Source organism: Pleuronectes platessa, chromosome 11 (genome assembly GCF_947347685.1).
Source record: "Pleuronectes platessa chromosome 11, fPlePla1.1, whole genome shotgun sequence".
NCBI lineage: Eukaryota > Metazoa > Chordata > Actinopteri > Pleuronectiformes > Pleuronectidae > Pleuronectes > Pleuronectes platessa.
In genome coordinates, this window is record NC_070636.1 from 10,832,970 (window position 1) to 10,854,838 (window position 21,869).

The window sequence follows — 21,869 nt, forward strand, 5'->3', positions numbered from 1 at the left end:
TCAAGCTGATGCTTTTTGAGGAATTGTAAAGAGCTTGTTTTTCACAAGTGGCGGAGGATACGCAGAATAACAAACCCACAGTCTGACAGACTGATGGCTGGCCTGTCAAATAATAGTGTATTTTTGTTTGATTCCTTGTTATTCTAAGCCCCTTTTTTTGACACATTTGTCTAATTTCAGACGATGTAGATATCTTCTTAGGGAGGAATTCCCTGCTGATCCGAAGGAGAGCTGGTTATGTGGACTGGACTGTGTGGGAGTCTGCGTTCCTGTCAGAATGAGGAGTCTGCAGTCTGGTGCCTGCCTCCTTCGTCCCACAGCATCGCTTCAAGGACATCACATCACAGGGGGGCCTGGACGGACACAGCGTGATGCATCGCTACAGCGGCCATCACACCTATCCCATCTGAAGCAGGCAAGATGCCTTATATCACCGCAAAATCTTAAAGTGTGATTTCCAATATAATGGCATATCGATGTGAAAATATATTCAAAAGAGTCATCGTTTTCTTGGCTGACTGGTGAGCTAAAGACTAAAGACTAAAGAGGGACACATTAGCGGTTTCTTCTAAGAACACCTGAACATACAGCCAGCAAATTGTTTGATTAAAAAAACTAATAAAAGGTAAATACTGAATCATTCTCTATTTCGAGAGCTAAACAAAAAGACCACATAAAGCCCATTCATAAACATCTTTAAATGTCATTTATTAACATGTATCTTTTTTCCTCAAATAAAACGAATCATTTTTCTTTTTTTCTTTTTACACTTGTTTTCGTATCAAACATATATTCTGATATATGCTATATTCTCTCCATATATGCTAATCGAAGCTTCTGATCATGCTAATGCTAAACCTAAACTGAGTGGCATTGAACTTCTCATCTTTAAAGTTGTCAAGTTAATGTCTATTTCAAAATGTTGTTGACAAATTGACTAAAATCCCTTGTGGCACACGTTTCCTGCGGTGCTGTAAATCAACCTGCTGAATTGATGCTATCACGAATCTACCATAATCACAAAAACCTGAAGGCTGATGATTAGTAAGTGGTTTTATTTTAAATTTAACGTGCTGTTTTTTAGCTTTTTAAACAATTATTGCTATGAATTGCTTTTAAATTGTAATCACCTTGCGACCCTGTTTTTGTGTCTTGTGACCCCACCATGGGGCCCAACCCCTAGTTTGGGAACCACTGCTTTTAACAGGTCAGTATCATAATAGATTGTGTACCATCTTTCTACACTTAGATTACAGTTATGTAATCTTCAAATATTAGACGAGTAAAGACTGTGAAGTGATATACTTTCGCTTTCACAAGAAGAAGTCCTGCCTCTTTTTTCTCGTACTTGGAAGTGGTGACTCAGTTTAACCGCATTAGATATGTTTCTATGTGGGATTTTGGCAGGACAGAGTGTCAGTGTCACATTTCTCCTCCTTCCCCATCCTTCCCTCCCTCGGTGTCTCTCAGCTCCCCGCCCCTCGGTGTGCTGCTGCTGGTGCGGAGTGAGGCGCACAGAGCGCAGCGTGGATTTGGAGATGTCTTGGCAGGATTACGCACGACGGCACGATCCACGCAGAAGCTTCTTGTAGCCGGACGGGGCAATCTGAAGCTGGAGCGGACACAGATTTAACTTCTGACCGAGGGAGACGCTTCTTTCTTTCTCACATTTCCCCCCGTGAGAGTCGGATCTACCCTCCTCTCACAGCAGCACCAGCGGGTCTGGATGTCCGGTCCTCCTCCTCCCGCTCTCGGGTCACGGTGACTACAGAGGAATGGAAACGATGTAAACAGCTGGTGGAACAAAACAAACTCTTCAGCACAACAGTTTATTTTTGTTAGAGATCGCAGAAAGAAAGGGAGAGGGAGAGAGGGAGAGAGAGATGATCCCGCCGGCCAACATGGCTCAGGATGAAAGTGGGGACAAGGAGGACGAACAGGAGCAGAATGAGACGCAGAAATCCCCCAAGAGTGCGAACCCCAGCCAGCAGGAAACCAAGGTAAGACAGTCCTGGTGTTATGAACACAAGCTCAAACTCATAGACTGTGATGGCACTGTACACCAGTCCAACTCTTAATAGTGGGTCAGAGCAAACACACTTATCAACATGATAAATAAATCTTTACAAGAGATATTTTAAACCCTCAGTCCTTCTCAAAAAAACCTGATCCTGGTTATTATCATTATTATATTTAAGGAGGATATCATAGTATCTACTGCAGGGATGGACTTTAATAATATATTCAGCTTTACAAATAAGAAAACACAAAGTACTTTAATGTAGAGTTTAAACTCAATATTGTGCACATTTTTCCTTGTAACTTGATCTATAGCATCAATAACAGTGTCATTTAATAGGAAAAAGTCTGTAAACTGTTCAAGATCACCTTATTATTTTATTATGGTATTTAAATTGATCCATGAGGTATTTATGAGGATGTAAAAAGCTTTTGAAGTTCTTGACAAGGCTATAAATATGTCCACGGTGAGTGGTCGTGGTAAAGGAAGCCATATGGTGTTAATTGTTATAATTCACATTGACAACAGACATTCAAACTCAAAGTCTTTATAAAACAGCTTTAATAACCAGATTCTAATGATCATTATTTTATTTAAAGAGGTTATCACACTACAGAGATGGACTTGAATAATATAAAGAGCTCTGCAAACATGACAGAAAAAAACAAGTGCCTTTAAGAGACTCAGTTTACTTCAACACATCAGCCTCAGTTTGTAGGATACCCATCAGAATAACACAGTGAAATGAAACCATGCAAGGAAACAACCTTAGATAAACACAAGATGGATTAAACTCTAAAGACCTCAACCTGCATAAGATCACTTAATTGTGATTATGGTATTTAGAGGATGTAAAAGCTGTTAAAGTTCTTTTTTAAGGCTATAAACAGAGTCCATGATGTGCTGTAGTGGTAAAGGAAGCAATATTGCTTTATTCTTATCATGCACATATGTATTCATAGGCAGCATTTAGGGTTTATACACGTTCTACTTGTGGCCGATGTAGAAAAGTAGGCTGTGTGATAGAGATCCACAGCCGCCTCAGGCGATTTGCCATCTATGTGGGTCACATGTTGCCCAGACTACTACAATTAGCAGAACGTTATTGGACTACCGTCATCGTGGTAGTGATGCAACAGTAACTCCACTGCTGTCATAGATTAGACCCACGCTTTCTCTTTTTTTTTTACAGATATACCTTTGGTTTAGTTTGTCAATTAGTTAGCAGGATTACGCAAAACTACTGAGCCCGTTTCTATGAATCAAGGAAGAATCCCTTAAATTTTGGTGTGGATCCAGATCAGAGGGTGGATTCTTGATGAAAAAGTTCCCTTTACTTATTACTTGTTGATGCCTTTGCACTCTAGCTGCTGTAATACTACAAATTTGTGGGACTAATTAAGGATTATTTTCTCGTATCTTATCTCAAAATCTACAAAGGCACTAAGAAGAGTACAAGGCCCGACAGTCCTCCTATGAAACCATGTTTAGATCCTGATTCACTAGATCCCGATTTTTATTTGTATCTGCACCAAATTGTACACACTCATGAATCAGACCCCTGAATGCACCGGTCAGTTTCATAAATATTAATGAATTATGCTCTCAGAAAATCAAGGAAAATGTTTTAGAATGTGAAATGTGAAAATAAATGTACACCCAAAATTTAATGGGTACCTCCCTGACCCATACCGCATCCTCCCACTAAGTTTTGTGGTAATTGGTCCTGTAGTTTTAGGAAATTCTTTTAACTAAGAAACAAACAGAGAAGAAAATTTAAACTCCATGGCGGAGGTAAAGGTTGTTTTTGAGGATCGGTCTTCGTCAGGTTTCTCAGCTGCAGTGGGGATGGCCGAGTGCATCTCCACCGATGCATTCTGTTTTTATTTTTTGACGGCTCCAGCATGAGCGCTATCACTTTGGCATGTGTCGTCACTGGGTACTTTCTCCTGGCTGACTTTTCCCACATCGTTTTTTAAAGCTTCTGCCAAACGGCCGCACTCGCCTTCCCCATATAGAATAAAGTGTTCAATCAATCTCACATTCAGGACAAATAGAGTGAGCTCCTGACTGAGGAGACTGAATTAGTTTACTTCCGACGAGTAAAGCTGTGTGTGTCTGTGTTTTTATTCCTCCTTAAAGAATACTGTGAGGCCTGAACACCAGAAGCGCAAGGTGAGCCTGTACACAAACTGTAGCGTCCTGCTGGTTTTAGTCCATGGTAACTTACTGTAGCTGCATGTGCGTGAGGGTAAAAGCCGTTTCACCTATAACAGTCACTGCTTCTAACAGATCACTTAAGTTACGTGGATGCCAAACACGGTTCAATCCATCATCCCCCATGTTTCTAGAGGGCACTCTTTACTTTGCAGGTTTATTTAATTACATTGTATGCAATACATTTTAGTTTTTGTTTATTTGCCTTATCTTTCCCAACCTTCATTAACCCTCCAGCTTTATGCTATGACATACCTCTTATGGATTTAGTGTCATCAAACACAGCATGATCTCCTCTATGCATGCGCACAATACTTCACTTTGTCTCATTTGGGATATCTTTATTTATTGGGACTGCATATATTTTATTTTATTTTTTACTTTTTTAATGTTGCATTTATTAATTTCAATTAATAACTCAACATTTACAACTACAGAAAATAAGTGTAGCATCGTTTGTCACCACAACAAATATATATATAAATATATAAAGATGGAACCATTATTTCCATCATTATATTGTACTGCAGTTTCCTTTTAAGGTGTCTAAAAGAAGACTACAGGTTGCAAGAAAATGTGTCTGTGTTTTATGTTCATGTCTGTGTGTGTGCGAACCAGTGTGTGCACTCATGTGTGTGTGTGCGTGTGTGTGGGTGGTAATGGTTTAGAAAGGGTCCAAATTGATTGTTTCCAGACTGACCCCGCAGAAGGGATTGAACTTCACCGTGCCGAAGCTGCAATGAAAAGCACTAAAAACTATTTGCACGTTTGCCGAAACATCAACGGCAAACAAGATTACGGATCTCGAGCATCCAGCAGGAAAACAAATGTTTACCTGTTTACAGTTGTACATCCAGGCCTGTGCTATGTGCAGGGTCATTAGAAGTCCTCGCCTTTACCCATCAATTACCTCAAAAGATAAACTGTTTCTCCAGATCAGTCAGAGACCGGCAGCCACACACCCACCAGCCAGGAGCCATAAAATCTCATTACACTAGCTCAGAGAATCTTTATGACGCTCGTGAGCCCAGAATTAAGTGTGTTTCACTGGGGAGGAAGTGCACACTGAGAGGTTAAATGAGGAGTTGTCAGCGTGGAGCATTTAGAATAGCATTACTGTAAAAGAGGAAGCTAATGAGATTGATGGAGGCTGAAGCCAGGAGAGACGGCACAGCGTGTGAGAAATAGGGTTGATATAATGCATCGACCCAACCTGGAAATCACATTACAGTGCAGGTAGGGGATCAGAGGTTTTCCGCTGAGCGCTGCCTGTTGCGATGGTATTTTCTTTACCCGAGACATCGTAGAGACTCTGTCAGGTAGTGATTTATCTAGTTTATTTCCAAATATTGATCTCCTTTACGTCCCACCTTGTTCTCCTCTATCAATCTCTCCCCTCGTTAATCTCCAGTTTCCTTCAGCTCTTTTCTCTCTCTGTTCAGCTCCAGAGACTCAAGCGATCGCTGTCCTTCAAGACCAAGAGCATCCGCAGCAAGAGCGCCGACAACTTCTTCCGCACCAGCAATGACAACAAGACCGAGCTGCTCTCCGACGTGAGCAGCAGCACGGGCCACCTCTGCAACATCGGGATGGCCCCGCCGCACACCGCCAACCACCCCATCCCGCCGGTGCCTCCGGCCATCCCCAGCGCTCCTCCTCCCACGTCGCGCTCCCAGTTGCGCAACCCCCTGCAGGTGGACTCTGCGGGACACTGCTTCATGGAGCACATCTTCAAGAAGCCGACATTCTGTGACGTGTGCAACCACATGATCGTAGGTATGGTCACAGCGCCGCCCTCCTTCGTTAGTGTGAAAAAAAAATGCCGTACAGAATCCAGCTACAACGGCTCCCAGTAAAGAAATAACCTCCCCCAAGGCCCATCACTACCATCATTAAAATCACATTTAAATGAATTACCAAATTGAATATACTTAGAAATATCAGTCTCCTAAACATGCCTGAATTGATCGATCTTTTTAGAACATATAGGACAAGATGGTGAATATTAGCGAAGACGAATTTAGCCCCGCCCACAACAGATTTGGTCGGGCAGTTCGGTCTGGAGTCGCTCCATTGGGAAAAAATTATGGCCGGACCGGGCCAATCAGATTGTCAGGGCGGGCTTTATACGATGATTGACAGATGATCAACGGTAACGTAATCAACCACGTCATCACAGTGCCCTCGGGTTGAATTCGTTTTCAACAAACATGCCTGCCGCTGGCGAGCTGAGATGTGTAGATGCTGCCATTGAGTCTGTTTTAGAAGACATCGACAGCGCATTCATTTTGAAAGAGGAACACAGAACGTGGAGGCGACGCCAGAGCACCGCGCTAATCCCTATCGCCCCGGCGCTTGGCTGTTCACAACGGACACTGAAGCGACGCTGAACCGCCGGGCAGCGCTAATAATATCACCCGTTGATCCAGTAGATCGCTGCACGGCTTTGTGCCGGTCACACCGGAGGCTGAAGCACCACGCTGCGCCAAGGCTGCCTCGCGGTGCTTCAGCCTCCGGTGTGACCGGCACAAAGTTTTAACATGGGAGTGGATGGGAGCCAGCTGTTATTTAAGGCTTGGTGCTGCGCTGAAGCGTCCGGTGTGAACCCGGCGTTAGTAAATAACTCACAATGCGTTGCTTAGCATACGTCACATACTACGTTGCTCTGATTGGTTGTAGGTCTATCCAATTGAGCGAAGAGGAATTTTACTTCCTGGTCAGTTGAAAACGCCTCATAATTTTTTCCCAATGGAGCGACTCCAGACCGAACTGCCCGACCAAAATGTTGTGGGCGGGGCTAAGTTCGTCTGGCATCCAGGCTAGGTGAATATCCCTTCCAATCTAGTCTTCCGGACTAGATTGCTGTTGAGTTGCCAACCACCCGAAGGTCTCAGGGATCACCAGTGGATGTTAGGGACACATCATGGAATACATACCTTCCTGTCATTAGTTGTTTTGGCCGTTTGATCACAATACACCCTCCTCTAAGGGCCACCACAGGCTGATCAGACCATGGTGTGTGCCCATGACATCGTGGGGCACAGTAAGGGTCTTTCCTCCTGATCCGGAGTCATTGGCTGCCGCGTTCTGCAGTCTGTGATGTTTCTTTCATGGTCTGGTGCAGGGTTTGTCTGTGGATTCTTAGCTCTTTGAGCAACCTCGTGGTGGATGTTTTAATAAATCCCTTGCAGCCGACCTCCACTGGACAGACTATTGCTGTCCATTCTGTTCTGCCTCAGATGTCATCTCCGCGAAACGCAGCCTCTTTAGGATCCATTGATTATTCTCTGACAAATTTTGAAAAACAAGTTAAATGTTGAAAAACAGTGTTAAAGAAAGTGAAAAATGATCTACACCAACATTTAATAAGTTCATCTTTTGCTCATGTCCCTCTCCTCTACAAAATGTTGGAGAAATTGGGTTGAGTAGTTCTTGCGTTGTCCTGCTAATTGACAAACAAACACAGACAAAAAACAGATACGTCTGATACCATGAGTCTAACTTGACCGGTTGACATGTGATCGAAGTATCTCCGTACTGACCCCACTCTCCCTCCATCGCCCCACTGAGGTGTCAGATATTCAACCCCAGCATCCGTGCCAGCTCCTCGACCTGTTCTCCTCTTACCAGATGTTCCAGTTTCTCTAGCGGCTGCTCGCCTACTTGTTAACCATCAGCGCTGAAGGGCCACTCAGTCTTTTTGTCCCAGGGCGTTTGCAGCATGGATATGACAAGGGCTGTTTGTGCCATCTGCTCGATAAGCACATGATATATTGTTTGGTTGCAGAGAAAGGACGTCAGAGCAGGGATGTCGTTGAGCAAACGCTGCATCACAAATGCATTTGACAGTTTTCTTTGCTCAATGGAAATATGTTAGATTCTACCATATTAAATTATTAATTTGAAAAGTTTTGTCCTACGTTAAGATGAAAGGTGTAACCCAGGATTTCTGTTTTCTAAACAAAGAAAAACTAAATCCAGTGGCTCATTTAAATTAAAGTTCTTAGTTGGGAGATTGACGATGTGTCTCAAATCCTCCTTCCTGACTTGAACATATAACAGCGTAATAATAATAGTAATAATAAAAGAATAGCAGGTTTCAACACAATTTGCCACTCTACTTATGTACATTTTTCATGTATGTGTACTTAACTTAAGTACATTTATTTTTCATTAATTTATACAGTGGGCACAGTCAATAATGTAATTGATTTTGCATTAGGGACTTTGCTTTCAGATACTCAATACAAAAGTAAATTTGACACTTTAACTTTTGATTGAGTAGATATTTGTCTATTTATTTGTACTTTTACTCCAATAAAATGTTTAAGTACTAAATTTACCATCGGAGCCTTCTACAATAAGTTGCCAAACCACTCAGAAATGAAGATTCTTTAGAAAATGTTTTTAGATGTGTCAAAATGAACAATGCATACTATGAAAGATCCCTTGGGCTCTATGGACTGGTATAGGATCTTTCAGCTCATTGTTTTGGTTTTGGAGCCTCCAACATTACTGATGTGGTTCACTCTCCCCTGTGTTTCAGACAGATGAACATAGTGGAGCATTTAGCCGCTAAAGATACAGAATCTTAACTCAGGAGGTGATAGAGATCAGAAGCAAAGAGTGAATATTAGACAGGTGAAAACCAACATAACTCAAAACGTGTGCTAATGTTACGTCATAACTTCAAGATTCATAACACGTGCAACTGTTTCCTAAGTTCATTGTATCAACAGGTGATAATACGTCCAAATAATGTTTACATCTGGTTGTGTTGCCCCTAAGTGGCTGAGAACATCTGTTAGAGCAGGTTTACAGTAAGATGTTTGAGCAGCCAGACATCTGTGTGTTGGCCACCTTGACAGATTGAGTTTATGTTGGGCAGTGATGATACGTTACCACTTTGGACTTGTCCACCTGTCACCGCGACACACAAAGTGAGGGTGTCATCATCAATGTGGCTCAGAGGTTTTTCCATCCTGATGAGCGTAACACTCCTACTATTAAAATGTATGGCATAATAATGACATGAATTAATAATTAAGAAGGAGGATACAGCATATCTATTTTCTATCAGCAGTTTAGTGTGATTAATTATATGTACTACAAGACCACTGAAGTAAAACAGAACTTTATTCAACCATTAAACAGATTTACACAAGTTTACAACCGTTGTTTCGGTCTGTTTTATGTGAGCGCGGCCTGAGGGACCGTGGCCAAATCATTGTTGCTAATGAAAGTGCGATGTCAGGTCTGTGAAAGGTGCCGTGCCCTCTGGTCCACTCATGAAAAAAACGTCCACCTGCCTTCTTCCTCATTTGTCCTGCTTTAATGAGAACACAGCTGCAGAGTGTGTGTGAGTGTGTGTGTGTAAGGAGAGACAGTGTCGGCTGGTTGGGACTTTTACATTGTGTGTATTAAATCTTATTGGCCATTCAGTTGAAATATGACCTGGTCTCTACAGTTTAAAATAGTGCAGTAATTATACAAATACTTGGAAAATATACTTGTAACTGAATTAATAATAATTTACAGCAACTTCAATCCACATTTGTATAATTATGCGTGAATCAGCATAATTCTCCATTTGAGCAGATTTAATAGCAATATACCACTTAAAGCTTATATAAATGTAATAATTGCATATAGATTATTTAGATAGATAAAGATATAGTGCACTCATTTTATTGTCAGCATCATCTCAGCAAAAAGGTGTTAAAATGGGAACAAACGTTATTTTTGTATTGTAACTGCTCAGTAGATGAATAACAATATGATAATATGGAAAAAAAAAGCAGACTGGGAATATAAAGCACCCACTCGCTTTCAATTGAATCCTTTATTATATAAAAGTCTGCACAAATTGAATGTGTCATGCAAAATAAAAAAGGCTGAGCTATTTATAGAGCTCACTGAGTCATTCATTAGCTCCATTATATGAAGGCAGACCAAACCACATTGGTAAATAATGTAGCAACAAATATTTTTTTCTGTAGGCGTTCATCCGTTCTTTAAAACCCATATATATAAGAGAATGGCTCATAGACAGTTGGTTATAGTTCATCATCAGGATAATGAAAACCCTCAGTATAATTAAAGTTATACCTTTAAGAGAAGAACCTTACTACTTTTTCTTATATTGATTCAAGACCGTTGTTCTCCTTTTGTTACACCATTGTTTTTATGTGCATCTCCAAGCAAGTAGATTCCCTCACATAAAATTCTCGGAGCTAGAACAGACTGATGCCGAGATATTGATTGCAGGGCCTTAGCTGCAAATTGGTTATTAAATAAATGTCCACATGAGTGAATGGGAGGTTTATTTGCAGCTGACAGAGGGTGAAACATAATTTACAGGGCTGGGTTGAAAAAAAAGAATTAGTCTACATAGTGAGCTTGAAAGTGAATATTGTAAATGACACGCAGTGTGCAGGATATATGCAGATGGAATATGCAGAGATTTAAGCTGCTGAGACAAAATGTCAATGTCAGGCAGATCCTAAATGCGACATATGAAGTTATTTAAATTCCTGGAATAAAAAAAAGTTGAGAGTGTAATCCCTCTTAATTAACAAACTCTAATCTGTGCTATAAAATCCCTGAACTACACATGACAGGTTTGGCCTGAAAGAGAAATTAAGTTTGGGGGTCAGAGGTTAAGGTCAGCCGGCAGACAGATGCTGCTGTGACATGGTGCGTCACCACTGGCTGTATAAAACACAGACAGACGTAGTTTGTGTTTTTGTATCATCACAGGACACCACTATGTGTTGTGACGCACGTGTGCTTCCGCCCGATCCTGCATTTATCTGTTTTAGTGTTGCAGTCGATACGCTGACGCTGTCTGGAAATGTCTCACACATGAGTGCACTGTAAAAAAACAAACAAAAAGACGTTAAATGTCAAACTACACAGGTGGGAGATTGGAGAAAATGTCACTTACAAAAAAAGAGTCTGCCAAAGACAAGGAAAGTGAACATTTGTTTAGTTGTGCTGACACCTTCAACTATGATCTACTACCCAGACTACAGGTAGCTCTTTAAAGTGTTGCTGAACAGGAAGTCCTGGTCCCCGGATGATGAATCATACAGACATCAGTGATCAGACTTTGGTGACCTTGAAAAGTTTTTTGGCGTCAACTCCTCGCCTGCATGACCTTGAGATGTAAGTGCGATGATCTAAACAATGATATCAGGTCGAATTTTGGAGAATCTCAGATCAGACAGTTTGACTTAGTGCTGCAAATTCATTTCATCTCTTTAAGCAGTTCCGTATGACATGGTTGTGCTCTACAGTTGATTTCAGGAGACCCTGTTCACAGATGAATACATGACCTTGACCTTCGACCTTTGACCACCAAAATCTAATCAGTTCATCTTTGAATGTAAGTGAATGGTTGCACCAAATTTGTACCACATTTACATAATTCCCCCTGAGGGTGTTCCTGAGGTGTTTTGTAAGGTCACAGAAACTGAATGGACGGCAACCTGAAAACCTGCAAACACTGGCTGTCGGTGGCAAGGAGGCATAAAACTAGCAATACTCAAGCTTTGATGTGACATTAAACTTTCTAAACTTCATTTCCTCAAACTCTCTGTGGATGACACAGGAGCAGGAAGCACAATGGAGCTCTTGTCAAGCTGTTGTTGAATGGCCTGTTTGAGGTGACTCACTCACACACGGGACGATTGTGAGACGACTCCAAGTTAACTCCGCTCATAAGGGAACAAACTGCTGTGTTCTCGCTGGATGATACAGGAGCCTGACATTGTTGTTCTCTTCTCTGGCAATGGTGAGGTGATGAAGTCAGTGTGTGTGTGTGTGTTTAGGTGCTTTTTCCTCCAGGCTCAGAGAGGAGTCTAGCCCTTAAAGCCATTACAGCTGTGGGGGGGAAAGAGTGACAGTGCTGCTCTCTCTGGCATTCGCTCTATCTTGGCAGCTCTGCCTTTAAATATTAATTTACACTACAGTTAAGGACACGACTCCTGCCAGATTTTCCATACCTCCGTCATCGTGCCCCTTACTTCCCACACAGTCTTTCCTTCCTCCGATTCCTCGTCTCCGTCCCCACAGTATAACTCTCACATCAGACATACGGTGATCCACTAAGCCGCCCATCTAACCATACGCCTCCTGACTTTCTGAGCCAACCGCCTTCTTTGTGACAATAACTTATCCACCTCCTCCTCGTTGTAAGCTCCTCTAAAACTCTGACCCGGGCAGCCCTTCTGGGTTTATTTGCAGACTTTAATTAGTTTCTCCCATGGTCATTCGATTTTTTCCAATATCTCAAGCAACTAGATTTCGATAAATTCATACTTCCATCCCAGAGAAACTAAGGCGTCCCTTCCTGGCCCAACCTATCCCAGGTTCATCCATTCATTCTGTGATTAACTGTTTTTCAATGTGGCAATGAGACACCAGTATCTAATGTTACACAGCAGGTTACTAATACCGAGGGGCATCCAAACTTTTTCGTTGTGTCGAACTTGAGCTCTGTTGCTAGGTATCAACAATAAGGTTGGACAAGGTGAGGTGAGGAATGCCTCTGTAGACTAGACTGTGTCATATTGGTTCGGCCTTCTCGACATCCTTCGTGGGACAGGAGGACCACTTCCTCCAGAGCGTGCAGCCCCTGAATTGAGTTAGACACAGTTGAGACGTCTTGAAGCACAATGAAACTCACAACATCACCTGTCGACCTGATTGGTAGTGACCTGACAAAATAGGTGCAGGTTGCACTTATTGCCTCTGCTGCTTCTCCTTTCTCCCGGTTTCCGTGCTTGGGCTCAGCCAAGCAACACAGCAGCCTTGAAATGGAGAGCACAGATCCAGTTTTCCAGTCTTTACTGAGTCTCAGCGCTGTGCGGCTCCAGATTGTGTGACACCAGTTCACGTCACAAACACTGATTTGATGCTGGCCGACTAAACTACACATGTTGGGCTTTGTACCATTGGGTAAACAGTGTCTTGTGATTGTCTTGTTCGGGGATCAGGTGTATGTCTCGGTGTCGTTTTTACCTCAGCTCGCTGACCTTTATTCAGCCTGCTCATCAAACAAGCTGCATGTTGTGTGTAACCTTGAAGGAAACGCTGGCATCATTCAGCAGAACACAATTCAGAAAGCCATTAAACCCCCTTTTTTTCTCTATTCTTTATTTTTGGACGGTCATTGATATTACATGGCATACATCAGACCAGTGATAGTTTATTTTCCCCTCCAGAACTTTTCAACAAAATATTTAACCTATGGCCTACAACTTCAGAAACACGTTTCTCAATACAGAGAGAAAATGTCATCATCTCAATCAAATACATAGACTATCATTTTTTACAAATGCAATTTTGCAATTTTTAAGCTAAAGTACAAATAAATAGGAAAAAAGATTGTACTCCAGCAAGCAGAGAACCACATTAGCAGCACTTTTTGCAAAGAATTTAAAGTAGAAGTACTTGCTTAGTCGGGAGGGGGTTCTGTCTACGGAGGCCGCCATGTTTTTTACAGCAGCCCAGACTGGACAATCTAAACACCTTTTGAGTTTTTATGACAACTGAAGGCTACCACAGGTTCTCTTTCCTGTTTGAAAGGGGAGGGTGAGGTGAGGGGTAAAGAGCTGCAACATGCAACTTCACAACTAGATCTCACTAAATTCTACACACTGGACCTTTAAATACAGTAAAAAAGTAAATGTACCTTGTTACATCCCAACACTGACTTCACTCTTCTATTTGGGGACATTCAGGAAGAAACCAGCAACTTGTGATTGTTTTTTTTTCTATAGCCACCTAACACACCGACATTATTTGCATTACATCACAATGCACGGAAAAAACTAAACAATGCTTGATTATCCGTCTGTGATGAAACTGGTATTTATCCCTCGTGCTCTCGACGCCCACTGACATAGATCGATGATTCCTTCGCACGTCCATGTTTTCACACGCACTCTCAGAGGATGTGGGGCCAGAGCCGGGCACGTGATCATCGATTAATCAATCACTGCCAGACTAATAACAGCCCTGTCCTCTCTCGTTAATGTGGAGTAGCTGTCAAACGATGCAACGCTGCTGACAGTGAGTGGTGTTTTTTTTTTTTATCAGGCCGTGTACAACACATAATCCTTAACAGATGATTTATCCTCTGAGAAATCTCTCTCTGCTTTCTCAGTAAATTTCATTTTTAGATTTCAGGTCCTTTTACCACAAGCTTCCACCGTCTAGTAAAGTTTGGCTCCATGACACTTTTCTATTGGCATTGTACAAATTGTAAAAAGTGGATATTTGGTGCATTCAATTCTTACCCTGGGGGAGAAGTGGAGCTTCTTTGCCCAGTTTATTTTTCAGCCCTGTGCAGGAATACAGTCGATCAAGTTCTTTGAAATCTTTCACGAAAAGAAAGAAACCTACAAAATTTACGTGAAGTCGAGTTATTTACCGGCTCAGTCTTGTCAACACCTTTTTACTCATCAAGATATAACATGTAACAATTCTTAATTACAATGTCTAAAAACAACTAGACCTATGTTATATATTTTTGGTGACTTGTGTACTCACACTATCTAAAATGTTTCAAACAATGTTTCAAACTCAGAAAAATCCCCAGTTTTATTCAAGTTAACGAAACGTTTCATTTCATTCACCTTCAATTGCATCATATCTGCTTTACCTGAGGCTTTGTCTTTTACAACCAGGACAAACAACGTATGAAGGAAAATAAGAGTCTGCAGTTTTTTCCTTCAACTGTTTCTATTGGTCACTCGTAACAGATCACGATTATTTATCGCTGTTTGCTGCCTAACGTAAAACTTTAATACGTGACCTCATCCATGAACATGATTGACGAGTGAGGTGTAGATTTTCTTCAGCAAGGTGGTGAAGACAACAACTCGAGGTCTTTTGTTATTGTTTTGATCGAGAGACTGTCACTGGCTGAAGTTTCATGTTTAATTAAATCTGAAGGACGAGCAGTGAGAGCTGGAGTTCCCCTGTCGTGACAGATTTCATCCCCTCGACTCCTCAGACACACCAGCGTTACCCACTCAACAACCAGGCATACCTGCCTATTCATCTCCTGCCCCTTGGTTGTCTTTCTTTCCTCCCTCGCTCAAGGTGACAGACTTCATTAAAGACGGAGCTGTCACGGCTGCCTTGTGAGCTTTATTCTCCGACCAAACACCTTTCTCCTCTTTTCTTTCATTATCTACAGTATCGCTCTCTCTCTCTGTCTACTCTGTCGTTCTCTGTGGTTATTTATGTGTTACTCATTCATGCACACACTAAGTGATAGCATCGTCAGTGCTGAGTAACTTTGTTTATTCCAGAAACTGGTCGAGACGGCGCCGTCTCAGTTTGGTTAAATGCACATCATGTGTCGCATTTGCAAAATGTTGTCCGTGTTAAAATGCTGCACACGTCATTTCACAGGTTTTTTTCTCAGTGCATGCTGGGAAAGAATCCAGTGTCAGTGAATTAATGAATGAGATGTTGTTCTGAATGTCTTGTCTGTATCCGCCGCCTCCTCATTTGTAATTTGCTGTTCCTGAAGAGAAAGAGTTCAATTCCTGACATGACCGATTTTAACCTGTTGCCTCATATCCGTGCGTTTGTGTGTGTTTGTCTGTTTTTGTGTGTGTTAGGTACCACAGCCAAACATGTAGTATTTCTGGCGGGAAACACGGCAAAGCACGGCCTGCGCTGCAAAGCCTGCAAGATGAGTCTCCACCACAAATGTGAGAACGGAGTGGGACAGCAGCGCTGCATGGGAAAACTGGTAAGATGCATGAAGACATGATTCGAACAACACCTTCTTCATTTTGTTGTCAACTGTTTCCGAGCCTCAGGAGGTAACAACAAAAAATTTGGATAATAAGCATCATGAACAACAGAAACACACATCTGAGTCGGCCGTCACATGGTTTCCCACCACAATGTGCTTATTCAGAAATCACACTCTGCAGTATGTGTGAGCGCTGGTGCATCTGTGACCAGCATCCATCCCCGTCATCGTCCGCATTATGGTTATATCATCTCTTTTACTCTGTGTTAGATAATATGAATATCGCGCCATTTACAAAAATGCTGACCGCCTCATCACCTCGGTTAAGTTCTGCTGCTTCACCATCAGCATAAACCAATACAACAGGATCAATGTGACCACACTGAAGCAGCTTATTCAAGTGGTTGTATTATGTGTGGGGCCACAAGAATATCCATATCAATCATCCCTTTATAAATTATTAGACTATATCACCAGCAGAGGTAATTTGATGGTTTTTGGACATTTTCAGTATCACCGATATGACGCAGTTGGTTGTGATGATTACCTAGGGGGGAAAAAATGATCCTGTCTGATTGACAAGCTGCCCGTCACTGTTCTCATTTACAGTGCCTTGCATAAGTATTCACCCCCCTTGGACTTTTTTCCATTATGTACTGTTACTAACTGGAATTCAAATAGACTTAAATAAACTTTTTCCCGTTTGATCAACAAAACATGCATAGTACTTTGGAGGTGCAAAATAAATTTTATTGTGACACAAACAATAATGAGAACAAAAAAGTTGACATCTGTTGGGTGCATAAGTATTCACCCCCCTGTGTCAATACTTGGTAGAACCCCCTTTCGCTGCAATTACAGCTGCAAGTCTTTTGGGGTATGTCTCTACCAGCTTTGCACATCTAAAGATGGAAAGGTTTGTCCATTCTTCTTGGCAAAAAAGATGAAGCTCAGTCAGATTGGATGGAGACCGTCTGTGAACCGCAATCTTCAAGTCTTGCCATAGATTCTCTATTGGATTGAGGTCTGGGCTTTGACTGGGCCATTTTAAGACATTAACATTCTTTAATCCAAACCATTCCTTTGTAGCTCTGGCTGTATGTTTAGGGTCATTGTCCTGCTGGAAGATGAACCTCCGCCCCAGTCTCAAGTCTTTTGCAGACTGCATCAGATTTTCTTCAAGGATTTCCCTGTATTTGGCTCCATCCATCTTTCCCTCTATTCTGACCAGTTTCCCTGTACCTGCTGAAGAGAAGCATCCCCACAGCATGATGCTACCACCACCATGTTTCACTGTTGGGATGGTGTGCTCAGGGTGATGGGCAGTGTTGGGTTTTCGCCACACATAGCGTTTTGCATTGAGGCCAAAAAGTTCAATTTTGGTCTCATCTGACCAGAGCACCTTCTTCCACATGTTTGCTGTGTCTCCCACATGGCTTCTGGCAAACTCCAAACGGGATTTTTTATGGATCCCTTTCAACAATGGCTTTCTTCTTGCCACTCTTCCATAAAGGCCAGATTTGTGGAGTAGACGACTAATAGTTGTCCTGTGGACAGATTCTCCCACCTCAGCTGTGGATCTCTGCAACTCATCCAGAGTAACCATGGGCCTCCTGGTTGCTTCTCTGATTAATTTTCTCCTTGTCCGACTCTTCAGTTTGGGTGGACGGCCTCCTCTTGGTAGGTTTGCGGTTGTGCCATATTCTTTCCATTTTCATATGATGGATTTTATGGTGCTCAGAGAGATGTTCAAAGCTCTGGATATTTTTTTATAACCTAACCCTGCTTCATATTTCTCCACAACTTTATCCCTGACCTGTTTGGTGAGCTCCTTGGTCTTCATGATGCTGTTTGTTCAGTAATGATCTCCAACAAACTCTGAGTCCGTCACAGAACAGGTGTATTTATACTGAGATTAAATTGCAGACAGGTGGACCCTATTTACTAATTATGTGACTTGCAAGTGTGACTTGTGAATGCAATTGGTCGCACCAGATCTTTGTTAGGGGTTTCACAGTAAAGGGGGTGAATACATATGCACTCAACACTTTTCAGATTTTTATTTGTAAATAATTGTGAAATCCATGTAATATTTCCCCCCACTTCCAAATGATGCACTATTTTGTGTTGGTCCATTACATAAACTCACGATGAAATAAATTTGAATCTGTGGTTATACCATGACAAAATGTAGAAAAGTCCAAAGGGGGTGAATACTTATGCAAGGCACTGTAACTGCAGGTGTTTAGTTTGAGTAAGTTTGAGAAAGCAAGTTAAAGGTCGACCTTTTCCAAAACCACACTCGTCAACCACAAAATACATTTATTTGTAGAAATAAAAAGGGGGGGGGGGGGTATACTGTGGAAGGAACTGTCACAGGACGCTAGTGAAACCAAGAGCAAGAAAATACTCATCTCTGTCTTTATTTATTCACACATACACACACACACACACCACACGCACACGCATACACACACAGTCAGGCCACGTTATGTCTGTTTTTCTACTCTGTCTCCTTCTCTTCCAAATCTATTGCTGGAAACGGTTTAAGACATGTGGAATAACTGTTGTTGTTGTTTGTCTGCAAGAATAAATGAGACTGAGACTGTGGAAATAATGTGGAAGTGACATTAACAGCAGAGACAGGCTCTCTTTTCCTCCGCCGTGAGGTTTTTCCACAAGCTGCAGGAGGGATGAGGCTTGAAGATGCGATCGGCTCTCAGGAGTGGAAAATGAGGTTGAAAGGTCGAGATTAAAAAGGAAAGTTTCCCCATCACAGCGCGGCTCTAAACTTGTCTTGTTCTAAACTTGGACTTCTGCAGCCATGATTGTTTCTGTTGGCTTGAGAACCTTGTGGCAAAGAAATCAAGTTTCCTCAAGGATAGAATTTTCATTTTTTCCAGTAAGTTACTGTTGCAGTGATAATAACCCTTTAAGAAATGTAGCTGAAGAATCAGAGATATTTAACATTAAGGTCTTTGTACTCCAGCTATTTGGTTACACAACATTACTTTACTTTCTACCTTCACATAGCACTGCCTCCAAGAGAGAACCTGAAACTATAGAGCCACGAACAAACAGCTGATAAATACTTTTTGGTTTTGGTATTTTTCAAGTCAGGTGGGGTTCGGTCACGCTGGCTGACGACTTGATTCTTCATTCTGCACGTCCATTTAATCGGGGAAAACGTTGAGTGTGCAGTTTGGACGGTTAGTTTCCCTCAGGCTCAGTTGGGTTCGGACAGGAAACTACAGCCCAACCAGCACTCTACTCTGTGTTATATTTGCAGGCTTAATTCCTATCAATGGCTGCTCCTGACTCACAGATTTTGTTTAGATGAATATGCATTAGTTAATGTGTGAATCACTTAAACGTTCCATCAGTAGCCAGAGAGAATTGAGCTCAAGCTACATATCGCAACAGATCTGCTGCAGAACAAGTTTAACTGATTCAAAAACGTTACTCGTGATCAATGAGTGATTTATCTGTGATTATCACACACAAACGATAGCTGGTGACTCCTGTTCTCATGAAGCCAATATTCACAACATCATCCAGATCTTTTCCTCAGTCCGTCTGTGTTTTCCACTTCACAAGTGGTTTTTCAAAGCACTTGAGCAGAAAGTGAGATCGGTCTCTCACTATCGTGTGTGATGTCACTCTGCTTTCAGCCATCAAACGAGACAAGATCACAACATATGCACGTTCAGTCCTGTTATTTAGAATCTCTTACTTTCTTTTCTCAGCTGACTAAGAAAGAAATTATGCCTTTTTAACTGTGAAAGATAAATAGTAATTCATCTAAAAGTGAACATCCTCAGCTCCTGCATGTGTGGTCACATCTTGATTCTGTACAGTCTGAACGTGTTGAGCCGAGAGTGTGTGAGTCTTAGAATGCTGCCGTGGTGTCTCAGTGTGTTCGGGGTAAACAGAGCTTTTGCTAAACAGTGACCTAATCCAGCACAGTGCGGGTCTGAGTGTCTGTGCAGTTTGAGTGATGACAGCGGGGTTTGTTACACAGCTCACCTCTGCTCGGTTGTTATTGAGGAAGTGAGTCTGTCCACAACATCTAACAAAATAATTTAGGAGGCTTTCACACCCACCTTGTGTGGTCCAGATATTCAGGCTTCACAGATTAGCCCAAACAAAAATAAAGGGGCCTCAGACCAACGCACCAAAGTATAGTGCGATCTAAAGAAACTGTTTCGGTTCATGAAGTTTGGACTTTCAGACCAAGTGCAGGAAATCCAGACAGGATTAAACAAGTAGAGATTAAAAAAGAAGCGGGACCCTTACTGCTCCATCTATATTTCAAATGTATTGTAATCTAAAACTGTTAAATTTGTTTGAATACTTGTGGATTAAGGACACAAACTTTGCGTGACTCCTGTACATCTGCAGCCACAACATCAGTGTCTTAAAATGTAGTAAACAAAGACAGTGAGCGGCTCATAATGTTTGCAGTCAAATGGACCAGATGTTCTCCCAGTGCGTTTGCTCTGTGAAACCTTTTCCGTAATGACTTTGTCCCCGACAGCCTCAGTTGTTAAACATCTGGGCTGAAGAGCTCAAGGGTTACTTATTTTAACCTCATGTCAAATGAAGAATTCATCAGTGCTGTGAGATGTAGGTTTCCAGTAATGTCTCTGTGTTCAAGAAACATGCATGAATCTGATTTGTTCCTTAAGAGAGAGAGTTCACAAAACTTGTGTTTTTGGCTTGTTGGCCGAGCTGACTCAGTTTGTGCTTCGTGAAATATGCTGGAACTTTCTGTGAAACTTGGCTTCCAACATGGTATCTCTGCAATGTGGGGTTGTGTTCAGAAATGTCTGATTAAACAGAGTAATGTGCATTCGATTCGTCACTAATGTCGCCCCCCCCCCCCCCCCCCCGTCTTTCTCTCTTCAGCCAAAAGGCTTTCGGCGGTACTACAGCTCCCCATTACTGATCCAGGAGCAGTACGGCTGTATCAAAGAAGTCATGCCCATCGGTGAGCGGCTCACAGCTCCATAATGAGTTCAGTTCTTTCTGGGATGAGACGACTCGCCTCTTCCAGGACAACTTTTCCTCTCGAGCTATTTTACAAGTTTCACCTGCCACATTTTATAGTAAATAACAACCTGGCTTTCACAAAGTCTTATGTCTTGTTTTTCTTTTCTCAAGCCTGTGGGAATAAGGTGGACCCCGTGTACGAGGCCTTGAGGTTCGGAACGTCTCTGGCACAGAAAGCTAAAAGGCCCAGCGGCTCCGAGTCTCCTCACAGAAACTCGGTAAGAAAAAGATAATTTTATTTTGTGCAAAATCAAAGTCACTCTTATTGTCAGTTCTGCCGTACGCACATAAACATATGAGTAGACATATAGATACTTAACATACTAGTAACACACTCAACATATAAGTACTCAACATATAAGCAACACAACATTGGAGTACACATATAAGTACTCAACATATAAGTAGGAACATGTAAGACAACATATGAGTAAACATACAAGTAACACAAAATGTAAGTAACACAACATATAACGAGCAGTGCAAATACTTAATATAATATGCAGATAATGAACAGTAGTAATGTTCATCCTCAAATGGCAGTAAAATAGCAGCAGATGAAATGATTACAATAAGTTACTGGTCCCTGTTTGTACTAAAAGGAGTTCAGTTGGGTTTCAGCTATAGTAGTAAAGTCAGTAAATATAATTATTCAAGTTGTTTATCCTATTCTGTCTCTCAGTTATTTTCATTAAGCTCCACTCGACACAGTTAGATAATCTCAGTTCAGCTCAGGAGACAGTTTGTCACTGATCATCTAAATAGATACTGCCACTGCAGGCCTGTAAACACTACCAATAA

The 21,869-nt window shown here is 41.8% G+C and overlaps 1 protein-coding gene across 2 annotated transcripts in view; it reads left to right on the plus strand.

Moving 5' to 3' along the window:
• Positions 1-211: 211 nt before the first annotated feature.
• stac (SH3 and cysteine rich domain) overlaps positions 212-21,869 on the plus strand; it is a 32,999-nt gene continuing 11,341 nt past the window's right edge. The window contains exons 1-6 of one of the 2 annotated variants that reach the window (XM_053434244.1): positions 212-2,000; positions 4,163-4,195; positions 5,680-6,013; positions 15,877-16,010; positions 20,925-21,006; positions 21,180-21,286. In XM_053434244.1, the coding sequence (XP_053290219.1) occupies positions 1,884-2,000; positions 4,163-4,195; positions 5,680-6,013; positions 15,877-16,010; positions 20,925-21,006; positions 21,180-21,286 (807 nt within the window). In that variant the 5' untranslated portion in view covers positions 212-1,883. The remainder of the gene's footprint in view (positions 2,001-4,162; positions 4,196-5,679; positions 6,014-15,876; positions 16,011-20,924; positions 21,007-21,179; positions 21,287-21,869) is intronic. The other variant, XM_053434245.1, reaches the window with a different exon arrangement.